The sequence below is a fragment of the Culex pipiens genome, chromosome 1 (assembly GCF_016801865.2).
Source record: "Culex pipiens pallens isolate TS chromosome 1, TS_CPP_V2, whole genome shotgun sequence".
NCBI lineage: Eukaryota > Metazoa > Arthropoda > Insecta > Diptera > Culicidae > Culex > Culex pipiens.
Genome location: NC_068937.1, coordinates 64041950 through 64061093, shown reverse-complemented (window position 1 = coordinate 64061093; position 19144 = coordinate 64041950). Strand labels below are relative to the sequence as shown.

General features: G+C 35.1%; 1 protein-coding gene and 1 long non-coding RNA gene across 4 annotated transcripts in view; one reads left to right on the top strand and one right to left on the bottom strand.

Moving 5' to 3' along the window:
- Positions 1-19144, top strand: part of LOC120426167 (uncharacterized) — a 54223-nt gene that overhangs the window by 32923 nt on the left and 2156 nt on the right. The gene's annotated exons all lie outside the window — the stretch shown is intronic.
- Positions 882-19144, bottom strand: part of LOC120426166 (uncharacterized) — a 62974-nt gene continuing 44711 nt past the window's right edge. For all 3 annotated transcript variants that reach the window (XM_039590885.2, XM_039590887.2, XM_039590886.2), the window contains one exon: positions 882-1054. In XM_039590885.2, coding sequence (XP_039446819.1) covers positions 928-1054 — 127 coding nt within the window. In that variant the 3' untranslated portion in view covers positions 882-927. The remainder of the gene's footprint in view (positions 1055-19144) is intronic.

Genomic DNA, 19144 nt, shown 5'->3' with positions numbered 1-19144 from the left:
TCCTGCTTACGTCAGTGGATGTTTACAATAGGAACGAGCAGGACAGACTGTTTGTTTACACTTCGGCTTTGGCCCATTTACATTGTTTTGCCTGTTTTGTTGTCTTGAAAAAAAAAAATGCTTTGACGTTTAGCGTTGATTTAGCAAAAATCTTGATTTTCAAATCAACAAATCGTTTTGTTGATTCAAATATGCCTTATTTTTCTGCGTGCGGTTAAAAGTTTGAAAGGGATTGACACTTTTTCACCAAACGTCGGCCTGACATGTGTAATAAAATTTGTGCGATGAAATGTTTCCAAAAAAATCCACCAATTTTGTAAGATTAACAACACTACTCTGCATATACCGCAATCAATTTTTGAAAAAAAAAAAAAAATATATATATATATATATATATATATATATATATATATATATATATATATATATATATATATATATTTATATATATATATATATATATATATATGTGTTCGAACCGGTTGTTGCGTTTGAAACGGAATTTGTATACGATTCTAATTAGATTCCGTTTCAGAATTCGGGTTGATTTGACTGGGTGGGCGTTAGCCTGACATATCCCAGTCAATTCAACCCGAATTCTGAAACGGAATCTAATTAGAATCGTGCACAAATTCCGTTTCAAACGCAACAACCCGTTCCGTGTTCGAACCGGTTGTTGCGTTTGAAACGGAATTTGTGTACGATTCTAATTAGATTCCGTATCAGAACTCGGGTTGATTTGACTGGGATGCCATTAAATTTGTGCGATGAAATGTTTCCAAAAAATCCACCAGAGTTGTATGTTTAACAACACGGTTGAGGTGTTTATAATCATTCAACAGCATTTACTTTTTGATAAAAAATTATCTTTAAGGCACACGAACTTTTTTGATATTTTGCACCAATTTATTACAACATTATTATTCATCATACTTCGTTGCATTCTAAATACAATTGTCTGCAGTTCTGACCAAGACGACCATTTCTTCCAGCTTCATACAGAGACTCAAAAGGTTTATTAGTTTGTCGTTCGATGATGTAACTTGCTGCATAGCTGAAATAAACAATTAAAAGACATATTCAGTATTAGGGTTTATATTTTAATGGATACTTCTGTCAGTAATTAAGTACCCGAACAGACGGTAATAACTAAATTCATGCCATTTCAATAACAAATACTCTTAAAATAACAGAAAGTGTTATGGATTCTTCTTGAACAATTCTCGACTTTTTTTTATTAGGTCCTATAAACATATGAAAGACAATAGCTTATAGGACCTTTTCAAAAAAAACTCTCGAATTATCTTTTGCACAAGAGTTGAATAACAGTTTATGTTATCATAACAAAATTTGTTATCGGTTGAAAGCCAGAACAACTTTGGAATAACATTTCTTGTTATGGAGGAATACCGCCAACTGTTATTGGGATGATCGGATTAGTTGTTAAAATAACAAAAATTAATAACAAAGATTTGTTCGAAGAATAACTTAAAATGTTATTAATCTGTTATTACAATAACAATCCAATAACAAAAAAATCATAACGGCGAATAACAAATCTTGTTATAAATAACATAAAATGTTATTGGCCTAGTATTTTCCAATATCAAATAATGTTATTCCCGCGTTATTTCCGTCTGCTCGGGTAACATATTTTTTCCCATGATTGATGAAGAATATCGAGGCCACATTTACAAAGCGGATTTAGTGACTATTTGTTAACTTAAAGTTAACATTTTAAGGTTATTGTTAACATTCCAGGTCGCTTTCCCTAGCTTGTGGCGATACCAGCCCGGGAGCATGTTGATAGCTCCCATACAAACTGAGCGTACCCCTTTTTGTGGGCCTAGTGGGCCTAACCCGAGCATGGGTAAATAACAAGGGAAATGCGTAATAATACCTTTCTCTGGTATCAATACCAAATTTTGGTATTCCTGGACCCTTTAAAATTTGTCTTTAGGATTATGCATTCGCATTTTCGCATTTTTTCGCATTCGCATGGAGATGGTTAGCGGGTTGCAGACTGGATTTCGTCATGTATGTGTGATGGTGTCCAGCCCAGGTTGCATAGAAATTGATTAAAGGGAATTAAAACCAATTCTACCCGAACAGGACAGGCAGCACCATGAAAGCCATCCATTGCCGGCCGCTCCCATCTCCACCATTCACCGGGGCAGGAATAAGGATTAGGAGCACGGGAAGTGTTGATGCTGAACTTACTTAGAAAAAGGTAGCGAAACCGCAGGCTCTTTTTCCCAACCCTATTGTGGAACTCGATCAAACTGACCGTTTGATCAAATTTGATTGAATTTAAACAACAAAGTTGCGTAAGTGTCGCGTGGAGTTGGTAGTTGTGAAGGGTAAAGGTCTGGGATTCGCCCTAAGCTAGCGATACGACCAATGGCATAAATGATTTTGATGGATTAAATGTTAATCTCAAGGCAAGCAATCGGATGCTGCTGTCGAGAAAATACCCGTTTATTTAATTTTGAAATTTAAATTTTTAATGGATTGAAATTTTATTCTCAAGGCAAGCAATTGGATGCTGCTGTTGAGATAGTTCCCGTTTAAATTTCACTATTAATTGGATTGTGGGTCTCGTGGCGCAGGGGTAGCGGCTTCGGCTGCCGATCCCGATGATGCTATGAGACGCGGGTTCGATTCCCGCCTTATCCACTGAGCTTCTATCGGATGGTGAAGTAAAACGTCGGTCCCGGTTTCTCCTGTCTCGTCAGAGGCGCTGGAGCAGAAATCCCACGTTAGAGGAAGGCCATGCCCCGGGGGGCGTAGTGCCAATAGTTTCGTTTTGGATTTTAACGAATTTTGTTCTTATTCTCAATGCAAGGCATTGGATGCTGCTGTTGAGGCAACTGTATGTTATTATTTTTTGGATATTATTGACTAAAGGGTCCTATTTTAGACAGCCGGCTGTGGAAAAATAAGACCAAACAAAAATATATATATATAATTTTATGCAATTCGATTTGCCTGTGAGTTTGACCGATTTTAAAAACGTAATTTTTCTATTACTAATTGTATTTAAACTAAAAATATTAGCGAAGTATATCTTGTTACCGATTGGATCCCGCGCTGTGATTGATGAACATACGAAATAAACTACCGACGATCGATAAAAAAAATCCTCGTAAATAAAACAAACGACGTACACGCGATACGATAACGGTACCGACGACAAAAAGCGCGACGTCCCGATCATTGAGCAAACCGGTCAAAAAATCTATTTTTCGCGTTACTTAATAAAAGAACGCTCCCTAACATCCCCTTTCTTGCATCACGTCAGACAAAGCCACGTCACTCATACACAAGAAGATCAAAATAGTCTAAAGAGAGTGAGAGAGAGAATAAAAAGGAAAGATCTCACCGGATTTATGTTGATCTGGATAAAAAATCATTTGCTGCCACCGCTCTAGTTCTCTTGGAGTCCCGTCTCATACACAGCTCCTCACAAGTCAACATCTTTACACCAACACGAAGAAAGCACACAACGAAAGCAACATAAATTCTCTCGCTATTTTATGCTGCACTCACACGCTGCTGGACTTTACACTCATTCTCTCGTTAGAGAGCTAAATCTTCTTCACCTTTGCCAGCACACACACTCAGTTTAATCGATTTCTCTTCGTCGCTCCCGGTGTCATCTCGCGACCAACCTCTCGCAAACCACACGCAAACACTCATACCGCTATTCTCACCCCAGCACTCTCTCACTTTAAGCCTCTCTTCGTCGATTTTCTGATCCTCAGCCTTTATAAATCAAAATGGCTGATTTTCATGCTTTTACGACACAATTTTAATGCCAAAAAAATGCATTCCACCACTCATCAACACTGAAACTCCACACTTCCCGCGTTACACACTTTATAGGCAAACGAATGGACATATTTTTACAGCGAAAACTCCAACTTTAACCAGAATAAATCGCGACGAAACCTGGAACACCACATAAACGCGTCGCACACCAATCGGACTTTCTCAATTTGTCTTTAGGATTATGCAAGAGCAAAATGTGGTATCATACCAATTTAAGGTATTGTTTTGATATTGCAAAATTGCAGAATTTGTCAATGGTCGAACACCACATATTGGTATTCTTTTGGTATTACAGTGTTTTATCGAATTCCTCTGAAACTATGGGAAAATGTTGACCAATTTTGACAAAATAATTAATTTTGCGCTAAAATTATGTCTCAAAGCGAATGCTTTAATTGAAAACCGGAAATTTCAAACTTGATTTTAAACCTTTTTGATATACCCCCTAAAGAAATTACTTGAAATTGTGGAAAATTTTCTAAGTCAGGATGGTACATTTTGGTATTATTTTGGTATTAAAGTGTTTTATCAAATTCCTCTGAAACTATGGGAAAATTTTGACCAATTTTGACAAAATAATTAATTTTGCACTAAAATGATGTCTTAAAGCGAATGCTTTCATTGAAAACCGGAAATTTCGAACTTGATTTTAAACATTTTTGATATACCCCCTACAGAAATGACTTGAAATTGTGAAAAAATTTCTAAGTCAGGATGGCACATTTTGCTTTATTTTGGTATTGAAAGGTTTCATCAATTTTCTCTGAAACTATGGGATTTTTTTTACCAAAATCATGTATTTGGAAGACCACAGGAATACCAAAATCTGATTTTCCAAGGGCGCGGGAGTACCTAAAAATTAAACCATGGCAATACCAAGTTTTGGTATTCAAGCAATGTTCCCGAGCAGGGGTAAATAACACGGGAATACCAAATTTTGGTATTACTTGAGCAAATAACAGCGACCAAAATGTGATCTTGGTTGCCCAGTAATAGATGGTAAAATACCATCAAATCATACCAAAACCATGTATGTGGAAGACCACAGGAATACCAAAATATGATTTTCCAAGGGCGCGGGAATACCTAAAATTAAACCATGGCAATACCAAGTTTTGGTATTCAAGCAATGTTCAAAAATCCAGAAGATCTCAACTTGGTATTGAAATGGTTCTATTTTGAGGTATTATTTTACCCTTGGAATAACATGGTGTGGTATTGTTGTGCCCTTCCACATACAAGACTTTGGTATGATTTCATGGTATTTTACCATCTATTACTGGGCAACCAAGGGCACATTTTGGTCGCTGTTATTTGCTCAAGTAATACCAAAATTTGGTATTCCCGTGTTTTTTACCCCTGCTCGGGAACATTGCTTGAATACCAAAACTTGGTATTGCCATGGTTTAATTTTTAGGTACTCCCGCGCCCTTGGAAAATCAGATTTTGGTATTCCTGTGGTCTTCCAAATACATGATTTTGGTATGATTTCATGGTATTTTACCATCTATAACTGGGAAACTAAGAGCACAGTTTGGTCGCAGGTATTTGCACAAGAAATACCAAAATTTGGTATTTTCATACCATTTTTAGTGCAACAGTTGCAGTTAGTGAAAAAACGGAAATGATCCATATGCAACAGCCAAATCTACTCACCTGATGATTCCATGTTGTTCTTAGTGATATTCTTCACCACATCGAATGCATTTGTCATTGACGGCCTGTGCTTGAAGTTCTTGAAGATTCTAAAAAAATAACAAGATTGAAAAATAAGTGCTATTAAAATGAAACTGGATTGAAATTCATTAAAATTCAATAATCTGTCGATTCACTCGTTTTTTAAAGTATTTGGTTATCCCAACTCCCAAGAAATTTCAACGTTTTTTTTTTAATCTTAGTGGGTATATAAAAAAAATTGAAAATCAGCTTTAATATTTATGGGTTTCAAGTCATTTTAGCGCAAAATTATTTATCTCATCAAAATTTATAAAAAAAAATTCCCATAGTTTCAGAGGAATTTGATGAAACCTTTAAATACCAAAATAATACCAAAATGTGGCATCCTGACTTAAATTTTTTTCCACAATTTCAAGTCATTTCTTTAGGGGGTATATCAAAAATGTTTAAAATCAAGTTTGAAATTTCCGGTTTTCAATGAAAGCATCCGCTTTGAGACATCATTTTAGCGTAAAATTAATTATTTTGTCAAAATTGGTCAACATTTTCTCATAGTTTCAGAGGAATTTGATAAAACACTGTAATACCAAAAGAATACCAAAATGTGGTGTTCGACCATTGACAAATTCTGCAATTTTGCAATATCAAAACAATACCTTAAATTGGTATGATAGCACATTTTGCTCTTGCATAATCCTAAGGACAAATTTAAAAGGGTCCATGAATACCAAAATTTGGTATTGATCCCAGAGAAAGGTATTATTACGCATTTCCCTTGTTATTTACCCATGCTCGGGTTCAAAAATCCAGAAGAACTCAACTTGGTATTGAAATGGTTTTATTTTGTGGTATTATTTTACCTTTGGAATATTATGGATTGGTATTGTTGTGCCCTTCCACATACAAGACCTTGGTATGATTTCATGGTATTTTACCATCTATTACTGGGCAACCAAGGGCACATTTTGGTCCCTGTTATTTGCCCAAGTAATACCAAAATTTGGTATTCCCGTGTTATTTACCCCTGCTCGGGTCTTTAGGGGGTATATCAAAAATGTTTGAAATCAAGTTTGAAATTTCCGGTTTTCAATGAAAGCATTCGCTTTGAGACATCATTTTAGCGCAAAATTAATTATTTTGTCAAAATTGGTCAAAATTTTCCCATAGTTTCAGAGGAATTTGATAAAACACTTTAATACCAAAATAATACCAAAATGTGCCATCATGACTTAGAAAATTTTCCACAATTTCAAGTCATTTCTGTAGGGGGTATATCAAAAATGTTTAAAATCAAGTTTGAAATTTCCGGTTTTCAATTAAAGCATTTGCTTTGATACATCATTTTAGCGCAAAATTAATTATTTTGTCAAAATTGGTCAAAATTTTGCCATAGTTTCAGAGGAATTTGATGAAACACTTTAATACCAAAATAATACCAAAATGTGCCATCATGACTTAGAAATTTTTTCAGAATTTCAAGTAATTTCTTTAGGGGGTAATTTCTTTAGGGGGTATGATAAGTGAAGTGCTTCTGAGGACGCGCAGTCCTGTTTTCTCGTGATAATTTTTGTCTCTTTTGTGTCGCTGTTCGTGTGCATGGGGTGATTGGTCATAATAATTAAATTATGCCTTCATAAGTGAAGTGCTTCTGAGGACGCGCAGTCCTGTTTTCTCGCGATAATTTTCGTCTCTTTTGTGTCGCTTTTTGTGTGCATGGGGTGATTGGTCATAATAATCGAATAATGCCTTCATAAGTGCAGTGCTTCTGGGGACGCGCAGTCCTGTTTTCTCGCGATAATTTTCGTCGTAAATGATCGTAAAAATTTATTCCAACATTCAGTTTTAGTATTACCTCATCAAACTATCGATTTTATGAAGAGTAAAGCGTCATTTATTTACTATTTTTGAAATTTGCTCGCGTTATCTAAATGGTAAAAACAGTAAAAATATACTGATAAGTCCAGCCCATAGCACTACTGCTCGACTGGCACGCGTACGATAAAAATAAACTATTTTAAATAATCAATTATCTATCTTTCCGCAGCCGGCTGCCTAAGATTTAAAAAATTTCAACCGATAAACAAAATGCTCATGGTCACATCACTGCCACTCGTGAATCCTGACCTCATACCCATCTACTAACCCCCTCAAAACTCATGTGATACTTTGTCGGAGAAGCAGTCGATTGGGCGGTCTCTATCACTCAAGTATCGGACTAACATTCCCATCCACTTCCCCGTGACCCTACCACTGGTCGTGGCCGGCGCCGGTATTGATCAGCATGATAGGGGCCTTTGAGAAGTTGCGAAGCGAGGAAAGATAGCACCCACTCATCTTCCACGGCTCGTGGATGTAACTTCTGGAGGTCCTGGTCAATAACGGAGTAGCAACTGCGGGTGGGCACCTATGCTTATGCTTATGCTTATGCTTATTTCAAGTAATTTCTTTAGGGGGTATATCAAAAATGCTTAAAATCAAGTTTATAATTTCCGGTTTTCAATGAAGGCATTTGCTTTGATACATCATTTTAGCGCAAAATTAATTATTTTGTCAAAATTAGTCAAAATTTTCCCATAGTTTCAGAGGAATTTGATAAAATACTGTAATACCAAAAGAATACCAAAATGTGGTGTTCGACCATTGACAAATGCTGCAATTTTGCAATATCAAAACAATACCTTAAATTGGTATGATACCACATTTTGCTCTTGCATAATCCTTAAGAAAATTTTTAAAGGGTCCAGGAATACCAAAATTTGGTATTGATACAAGAGAAAGGTATTATTACGCATTTCCCTTGTTATTTACCCATGCTCGGGGAAATAACTTGAAACTGTGGAAAATTTTCTAAGTCAGGATGCCACATTTTGGTATTATTTTGGTATTGAAAGGTTTCATCAAATTCCTCTGAAACTATGGGATTTTTTTTATGAATTTTAATGAGATAATTAATTTTGCGCTAAAATGACTTGAAACCCAAAAATGTTAAAGCTGATTTTAATTTTTTTTATATACCCGCTAAGATTTTTTTTAAAACGTTGAAATTTCTCTAAGTTGGGATAACCAAATACTTTGAAAAACGAGTTAATCGACAGATTATTGAATTTTGGTGAATTTCAATCCAGTTTCATTTTAATAATACTTATTTTTCAATCTTTTTATTTTCAGAAGCTTCAAGAACTTCAAGAACAGGCCGTTCATCAATGACAAATGCATTCGATGTGGTGAAGAATATCACTTAGAACAACATGGAATCATCAGGTGAGTAGATTTGGCTGTTGCATATGGATCATTTCCGTTTTTTCACTAACTGCAACTGCTGCACTAAAAATGGTATGAAAATACCAAATTTTGGTATTACTTCTGCAAATACCAGCGACCAAAATGTGCTCTTGGTTGCCCAGTAATAGATGGTAAAATACCATGAAATCATATCAAAATCTTGTATGTGGAAGATCACAGGAATACCAAAATATGACTTTCCAAGGGCGCGGGAATACCTAAAATTAAAACCATGGCAATACCAAGTTTTGGTATTCAAGCAATGTTCAAAAATCCAGAAGATCTCAAGTTGGTATTGAAATGATTTTATTTTGTGGTATTATTTTACCTTTGGAATAACATGGTTTGGTATTGTTGTGCCCTTCCACATACAAGATTTTGGTATGATTTCATGGTATTTTACCATCTGTTACTGGGCAACCAAGAGCACATTTTGGTCGCTGTTATTTGCCCAAGCAATACCAAAATTTGGTATTCCCGTGTTATTTACCCCTGATCGGGAATCCAAACCACTATCGAATGCAAGTGTTTGAGCGATTGACTTTTTGGTATTTTTTGACATGTTATTTTCATTCGGGTGGCTCCAGCCGTCCCCTAAGATAACAGTTTTCGTGAGTTGTGCGTATCCACCGACAGATGGCAAGTGAACCTCGTCGGAATCCGCCCATTAAAAACGCAACTCAAAATTTTCATGGGAAACATTTTTCTCGTGACCAGGCTCGTATCCAGGATTCTTCAATGGGGGGTGTTTCCACCATAAGGCGTTAGGGGTGTATGTGTGTTATAGGAAAGGCGTATGGGTCATTCCACCTGAAGTGTGCAAGAAAAAATGCAAATTTGAAAATTACCATCTCCGATTCTGCTCAAATTTGGCAGAGCTGTTGAGACTATCAAAACATGCAAAAATGCCGAATTTCATCCAAATCGGACCACCCCCTCCATTTTTGTACCCTCCCAAAAAATCGACTTTTTGGTGATTTTTGAGTGAAACCCCTATTTTCAAACGACGATAACTCAGGAACCATTGTGGTTTGGTTGAGCGTTTTAGCAGAATGCATTACTATGAATACAAAGAGACGAGTTGTTCCTTTTAATTCCGCTATATATCGCTATATATATAGGAACCACAAATCTTAGAGAATCGGTCTCAGATTCAATTTTGAAGGAAATTGGACGTAGAATCCATTTCCGTGATCAAAATTTGGATTAAATTATTTGTTCTACCTGTATTGCGCAATTGAAAACTTTAAATGGCTGTATCTCAAAACAGCCCTATTATTTTTTTTAATTTGACCTCACCATCGTGTTCCCCGTCCGATTTTACATAAGAATCACTTATCGACAGAAAAGAATATGTTTCGTTCCAGAGATATCGAATTTTAAAGTTTGGAGTATTTGAGATTACCTACATCAGCACTGATATTACTTCAGCAGGTAAACGTTAGCAGGGAAAATTTTAGTTCTCGTATTGGCCACCAGATGGCGTCATTGAATTTCACTTTCCCTGCTCACTTCACATCGTCAGCAGGGAAAAAAATGTGAAGACAGCAGGGAAAGTGAAATTTCCCTGCTAACGTAAACAGGATTTTCCGAACTATAATTTGTATCGTAAATGCAATCTTTTCAACAATATATTTACTTTGATGTATTTAAATTGTTTTTTTTTATGTATTGCAATGCCTTCAAATCTGAACAAATATTTTCCCTGCTAACGTAACAGTTAATGAGCCAGAAGATAATTTTAAAGTCATGGTCATGGAGCACAGAAATAGGCATTTTCAAACCAAAATATGAATTTAAGTTAAAATTTTCAATCAAACTTTTATGCAAAGGTACTCAAATATATTGGTGTAAAATGTTTTCAAGGAATTCCTGTTATTCAAATGTTAATTTTACACTAACACATTTTACTACCTTTTCATAAAAGAACGATTGTAATGTAAGCTCAAATAAATATTTTGTTTGAAAAATACCTTTGTCATTCTCTGACATTTCGTGCTTGCCATTTCATTAGGGCACATAACTTTTCTAAACAAGAGTGTGTCCCTTTAACACCTTATGTAAACTGTGATTTGAGTGAAAGGGATACACTATTGTTTACAAAAGCTTTGTGCCCTTTTGAAATGTTAGGCTCCATTTAAGTTTATTTCTGGCTCAGTAACTGTTACGTGAGCATGAAAAATATACATCCGATAACAAAGCCACTCCCCCATCCGCTAAATCAGGCCTGCCCAACCATTTTGGCTCAATTTTTATATTTTTGATCGTCTAATTAACAATTGCCAACATTTTCATGATTTATTTGATGGAATCGGTTCTCAGTTTATCAGTGAACATAACTTTGATAAAAGTTTGAAAAAGTATACATTTTAGTCATTTTTATCTCCATTTTAAGTCGAAAATCGGACTACTTTAAAAAAAACTGAGATTAAATTGCATTGAAAGATACAAAAAATGCTTATTTGATCAAATCAGCAGGAAATTGTTCAAATAATTACATTTTTCTCATTTAGAAAACAAAAAATCGTGCTAACGTAAGCAGCAAAAATAAAAAAAAAATCGTTTTGTTAATTGTAGTTATTTTTTTTTAAATTAACTATTAATGTGTTTAACTGACTTTTTTGTTGTATTATTGTGTTTTGATTTGATTTAGATTTTATAAAAACTAAGGAACATTTGGCCAAAACTGCTAGCGACATCCATCTGAATTATTTGAAAATTCATAATTTTTTTTCGAAAGTTAAATCCGTGTCTCATAGTTGATTCTTTTAACTGAAGTCACGGACAAAACCACCCTGCTTGCGCATTCCAGAATTGATTTTTTTTTCAAACTGATGTCCCAAACAATTCAAAAAAAATCTTTTCCCTGCTAACGTAACAGTTTACTGGGCCAAGTGTTACTTCAGCAGGGAAAGTGTAGGCCACGCCCCCACAACGTTGTTAGCAGTGAAAAAAGTGACGTCAGCAGGGAAAAAATCTGCCCATTTTTTTTATTATGTTTTCAAAACATATTGGGGCATGATAAATTTTTGTGGCTTTAATGTTTTTTTGCAATTATATATATTGCTTATAAAATAATATTTGCCATTTGCCCTGCTGACGATGTTTTGGCTCGCTTGCGGGCGTGGTCTACGTTTTCCCTGCTGAAGTAACACTTAACTCAGTAAACTGTTACGTTAGCAGGGAAAACATTTTTGATTTGTCTGGGACTTCACTTAAAAAATAAATTCTGGGACATCCATCTGAAAACATTAAAAATTTCGAAAAAAAAATTGAAATTTAATTTCTTTAAAATAACGCTCTTATACCAAGCAGTTAATGGTAAAGTGGTAATATTTGCTAGGAAATCCAAATCTTTAAGAGTTATCCAATAAGAAAAGATTGAATATTGTTTTTTCAAACAAAATATTCATTTGATTTTACATTACAGTCGTACATTTATGAAAAGGTTGTAAAATGTGCTAGTGTAAAATTAAATAGATACCTGGACCTTAGCTTGTACAAAAAAACAAAAACAAAACGCTTGGTAACTGTGAAGTTAGCAAGGAAAATGCTCATCACAATAATAAGCCACGCCCCAATTATAGAATTCGCTGCTGAACACTTGAAGAACAGGAATCATTTAAAAATACTTGAGTACCTTTGCATAAAAGTTTGATTGAAAATTTTAACTTAAATTCATATTTTGGTTTGAAAATGCCTATTTCTGTGATCCATGACCATGACTTTAAAATTATCTTCTGGCTCATTAACTGTTACGTTAGTAGGGAAAATATTTGTTCAGATTTGAAGTCATTGCAATACGTAAAAAAAACAATTTAAATACATCAAAGTAAATATATTGTTGAAAAGATTGCATTTACGATACAAATTATAGTTCGAAAAATCCAGTTTACGTTAGCAGGGAAATTTCACTTTCCCTGCTGTCTTCACATTTTTTTCCCTGCTGACGATGTGAAGTGAGCAGGGAAAGTGAAATTCAATGACGCCATCTGGTGGCCAATACGAGAACTAAAATTTTCCCTGCTAACGTTTCCCTGCTGAAGTAACATCAGTACATCAGCTACACTCGCCGCACCTGCAAGAAGCACTCAGTCGTGCTGATCAATAATTACTACCTGGTTATTCATTGAAATAAGATTTCATCCCAAATAAAAAATCAAATCAAATTATTCGCTCTACATTGCCTTGGCGTTCTCGCTTACGAGATTCCTACTCGAAACTAAGTGTCCGAAGGCTTGATTGTTGAGGCAATTGCAAACCTCTTTTTAACACCTTAGTTTCCATCCATCCCGGGATTCGAACTGACGACCTTTGGCTTGTGAGTCCAACTGCCTACCAGCGACTCCACCGAGACAGGACCCAGGGAGACGACTCCTACACCTGGACTGAGCTAACGACCTAACCTTTTAGGTTAGTCCGGGGCCAACATTTACTTCCCGTCCGACGGAAGGCGTGATCAGACAAATCTCGTCTCAAAATTTGCCACCGGGACCTTCTGGGATCGAACCCAGGCCGACTGGGTGAGAGGCAATCACGCTTACCCCTACACCACGGTCCCGGTCATCCCAAACAACCATTAGCAAATTAGGCAAAAATTGAATGTACACCTCTGTAGGAAACTGCTGCATAAGCTTAAATAAAAAAAAATACGGTGAATTTGTATGCTAGGCCACAGGACAGAGCAAGAAAGACACGCAATACAGGGCAGAATGGAATTCCCGCAGAGCTAGCAGGTTGATACATTATCGTGTTAAAAATTATGAATTAACATGAATGAAACTCTCTTGAAGCATTAAGGAGGAGGATTTCTGGAAAGTATAAAACTGAAAAATGTAAGAAAATCTCAAAGATTAATCTGATTAAGATCAAATTCAGTTGTGTTGATTTCGACACCGTCTGAACAATATTCTTTTTTTTGTTTGTCAATCTTTTCGAAATCTTGGAAGACGATACAGCTGCTGTCCACATGTATCAGAAGTATATGGTTTTATTTTTGAAATTAAATGTACCAGAATTGAAAAAAATCATCAATTATTCAGATGAAACTGGCTAACAATATAAAAATCGGTTTAATATGATCAATCTCTCAAACCAAAAGGCAGATTTTGGGGTTTTTGCTGGATTGCACTATTTCGCTACCGCACATGGCAAAAGCTCTAGAGCCCATGAGAATTATTTCATCTACTACAGCCAGCTCTACATTTGTTCTCGTTTCAAATAAAAGAAGAAATAAAAGAAATGATTTGATAAAATGGAAAGAAATGAGGAATAAGGAAAAATATAAAAATAATAGATAAATAATAATAAATTTTTGAAAATTGTATTTTAAAAACTCTGTAGCATTTGCAAATGAATATTAAAAGTTCAAATTTTACTTCATATGGTTCAAAGACACTGAGATCAGGATAAACAGTGCATTAAAAACTACCCAATAAATATTCCTTAAACACAGAAACAAATCAATTCCCGTAATCGTGAATTAAGTTCACGAATGTGAGATCCACGAAGGAATTTATTCATAAGTATGGTGCATTTGCACCATTAACGTGAATATATTCCTTCGTGGTTCTCATAATCGTGAACTGACTTCACGGTTTCGAGAATTGATTTTTTTCTGTGAACCCAGGCTTCACTGAACACCAAGATCTGGTGCGCCGTGGTGCGGTTTTCGTGTCACTCTAGAAACCAAACCGAGCTGTTTATTGTCACACCAACTGTACCGAAAGCACCTTGGTACACCACCGGTGCACCCAAACTGTATACCAAGGATGCAACTCAACATATGGTTGATCTAAGTAAACCGGAGGCGACATTGTTTTGATTGAGGTTTGTCAGCCATCATTCACAACTTCAGGATGGCCTGGCGGTTGTTGTCTCCGTCTTTTAACCTCGAGGTTCCTGGTTCAATCCTGTGTACAAATATTTTTGAGGATTTTTTTTTTCAATATTTGCTGTCAAAATTACTGATTATATGACTAGAGGGTGACGATTCTCGAGATTTTCAATTTCCCGGGAATCGAGAGTTGAGTTTGGCAATTTCCCGGGAATTCCCGGGACCCGGGATTTTTTTTGAAAAGCAAAAAGTGACAATAACTTAAAAAGGAAAGTAAAAAAAAGTGTCTTTTTAATTAATTCAGATAAAATTAATTCATATTAAACCAATGAAACGTAAATTTAAGTAACCTCATTATTTTGAGGAATTATTTCTACATTTTGATTTTTCCCTCAATCTACAAATACAAAATCGTTTCTTAAGCCTTTTGGGACTCAAAATTACAGTTTAAAATGTTTACGATTCTTCATTCTCACTGAGTGATTTTTCAAAAGTTGCACAAACTTGTTGTTAAACTTCACAGCAAAAAAAAGTGTAAATTTAGAAGGTGTAATTTTAGAAGTTTGAATATTACCTTTTTTATTATGTATTTTTTTCAATTTAGGCTGAAAATGCGACATTACACCAGAATAGTTGTAAAATTACACATTTTCAGAGGTAAAATTACTTATTTTTTCTGACATTGAAGATGTAACCTTTCCAGATGTAATATTACCATGAATTTTTTCCTGTATTGTTATTAGATGTTTTGAAAGTAAAAAATAACTTATATATAATTTTCCATTTTTTGCAATATGATAAATAACGACTCAAAACAAAAACTTTAAGTTGATTTTTTCCTTCTTAAGGTCAACTGTAAATGTTCACAATTAGAGGACACTAACTTTACAAATAATGCCTGATTTTTATTCTCAAAATATAATTCAATATGCAAAATATAATTGACATAAAAAAAAAAGAAATTACATCGATACAGCGAAATTGACTTACTTAGAATTAAAAAAACAAGATTCTGAGTTTTGTTATGCTCGAGTGAGGATATGAAAATTAAACTTATCTTGAAAAGGCTTTTCCCTCATAGAAATAATAAATATTTCATTTCTGGTGTGTAAGTGCTTAGAATGCTTCAAGGTTAATTTTGAGGTCCAAATTCACTCTCAATTATAGTTATTGGAATTTTTGAAAAGTTAAACTTTTAGAATAAGAAGATTAGAGAAGCATGGGTTTATTCAAGCTTAAAAATCGAACATTGAACATCCAATGTTCTGAAGAATTTCGAATTTTTGAAATGTTTTTCTGATTAGTTTATTAATTTTGGTTCGATATTTATAAGTATAAAAATTTCCCGGGAGTCTCGACCAAATTTCCCGGGAATCGAGAGGTCCAAAAATGGCAAATTTCCCGGGAAATTTTTCCCGGGAATTCCCGCTCGTCACCCTCTATATATGACCGATTCTTCGGTTCCTTTAAAAAAAATCCTAATTTTTTTTAGCATTTTGGTTGGAGTGGCAAAATAAAAGAAGAAACCCCCCAATGCTATTACATATTTGGAAAGATAATTGATTTTCCTACAAAGAAATATTATGCAGAATGAACCATATAGTACCTGTGCTTCCCCTGAAATAAAAATGTAGCGTGACGGGACACATCGTAAAACTGGACTTTTAAAAGGCACACTACAAAAATCGCTACAGTTTTGCCAGTTTGATTTTTTAAAACTTTTGCTCTTCTATACATTATCACAAATTAAAAAACGAATCATTTGCTCCTTGAACTGAAAGAATTGGTTGAAATTTGAGTTTTTGCCAGCCATTTCTTTTCGTGACGGGACAACGAAAGGAGCAGATTTATGAAAAAAAACTCCTTTCCCGTTCAATGACTTGCAGACCATATTTGGTCAATATTCTTGGCTTTTAAGGTAAGAAAACGCATTTAAAGCACATTGCAATTATTGAATCATAATTAAAATGATTTTTTTCATATTAAAAACCACATTGAAAATTGAAAAATGTGACATTTTGGTGTAGCTTCGCTAAGAATCGGTCATATATATTTTTAAGTAACTTCTTCGATCTTCCGACGCTTTAGTCAAAGAGTTAGAAAATTGAATGGATTTTTGTAGTGGAATAGAGAAAACGTTCCATATTATGCAGGCAGGTTTAAGTGAAAATGCCTATTTCAGGATTATATGCACGAGAAGTTAAAGTTTATATTTCATGACACTACGAAATTCTATTCCTAACAAATTATTCTAAACAAATAAAAAACATTCAAAAAATAAAATAATAACTGTCGAGATTCGAACCAAGAACCTTTAAAATACTAATGAACTGCCTTTGACAGCCACACCATTAAGAACTGTTGAGTTCGGTTGGCTTGCTAGGCGAACTTCTCCCATGTGGTAGGCGCAGAAACCATGTCAGTTTTGTGTACCCGATCCACACCGCCGTCACACCAAACTTCGGTTTTGGTGCACCGATCAAGCTACCGGGCTGTGACGGGTTTGGGTCGTGACGAGAAATGGTGCGCATAGGAAAACCGGTATCATAGCAAACCGTTGTCGCACCCGTCAAAAGGTAAGTCTGCTTAAACCAAAATAGATTGTTCAAGGTATTGATTATCTCAAAATCGTAAAAATTATAAAAATAATTCATCTTACAGAACACCAGGTAGTAATTATTGATCAGCACGACTGAGTGCTTCTAGCAGATGCGGCGAGTGTAGCTGATGTAGGTAATCTCAAATACTCCAAACTTTAAAATTCGATATCTCTGGAACGAAACATATTCCTTTCTGTCGATAAGTGATTCTTATGTAAAATCGGACGGGGAACACGATGGTGAGGTCAAATTAAAAAAATAAATAGGGCTGTTTTGAGATACAGCCATTTAAAGTTTTCAATTGCGCAATACAGGTAGAACAAATAATTTAATCCAAATTTTGATCACGGAAATGGATTCTACGTCCAATTTCCTTCAAAATTGAAGCTGAGACCGATTCTCTAAGATTTGTGGTTCCTGAGTTATCGTCGTTTGAAAATAGGGGTTTCGCTCAAAAATCGCCAAAAAGTCGATTTTTTGGGAGGGTACAAAAATGGAGGGGGTGGTCCGATTTAGATGAAATTCGGCATTTTTGCATGTTTTGATAGTCTCAACAGCTCTGCCAAATTTGAGCAGAATCGGAGATGATAATTTTCAAATGCTGTTCCGCTTCAGATGGAATGACCCGTATATAGTTAACAAATGCGTACCAAAAAAACGTGAAATTTGCTTTATATATTGTAACAGTAATGCTAAAAAGTTATCTTAACATCAATAAGTTCATGAAAATATTGTTATTCTTACATATAATATTGATGTGATATATGTAATTGAAAATATTGAAATAACGTTATTGCATCTTTAATAGTTTAGATAGTTTTTTTATGAATTAATTTTTTTTATCACCAGTAATTTTTTTTGCCCCCAAATTTTTCGGCACAATTTTAAAGAAAAGCCTTTTTATACCTGTACACAGCTTCCCGGTCACGAGGAATTCTACCCAGACACGAGAAATTCTAGCAAGATTGGTTCTGCTAGAATCCTGCTAGAATAATTCTAGCAGGCCTGTTAGAACTCTGTAAGAATTTTATTAGAAAATTCTCACAGAAAAAATCTGTCGAAAATGACGTAATTTTCGCTAAACCGCTTTGTGGCGAATGTAAATCCCGCCATTTTGTCAACTTGTTCGGACAAGTTCTTTTTTATTCTTTTGTTGGAGGAGGAAGACGTATTTTCCTGCAACATGAAATTTTGGTAAGCTAATTGTCCAAGAAAATTGACTCTAAAAACTAATAAATCTTTAATTTTTTCAACAGGAAAATAAACAAGGCGGCTTTCCTGGTGAAAGCCCGGAAATCATCAAAAAGATGATTCCACGATGGCCCAGGAAACACAGCACAGGAAATGCCGCAATCGAGGCCGCAATCTGGTATTTAAAAATCGCATGAACGGAATGGAGCGGACTAGCCGAACGTTCCGAAACACATATTGTGGAAAAGTAAATAATACCGTCAAAAGTGCAAACTGTGTTAAAGTGCATCATTAAAGTATACCTATAGATGGTGATCAAATAATACTAAAAAATACTTTGTTATAATGGATTGTGAAATAAATTATACGCATAACTAATTTCATTGGGTTTGATTTTAAAACAAAGCAAGAGAAAAAATAAATCTTAACATTCTAATAAAATTCTAGCAGGATTCTAACAGAACAGCCTGCCAGCATAGTTCCGGCAGGATTCTTACAGAATTCTAGCAGATGGTCTGTCAGATTAGTTCCAGCAGCATTCTAGCAGGATTCTAACAGAACCGGTTGATTTCGCCAGCTCCTGCTAGAACCGGTTATTGCATTTGAGCAAGAATTCTTTGAGAATTCTTGCAAAGTTCTGGCAGGATGTGCACAGTTCTAGTAAGATTATTTTCGCTCTGCTAGAATTCTGTAAGAATGCTGTGAGAACGCCGTGACTGGGTAGCAG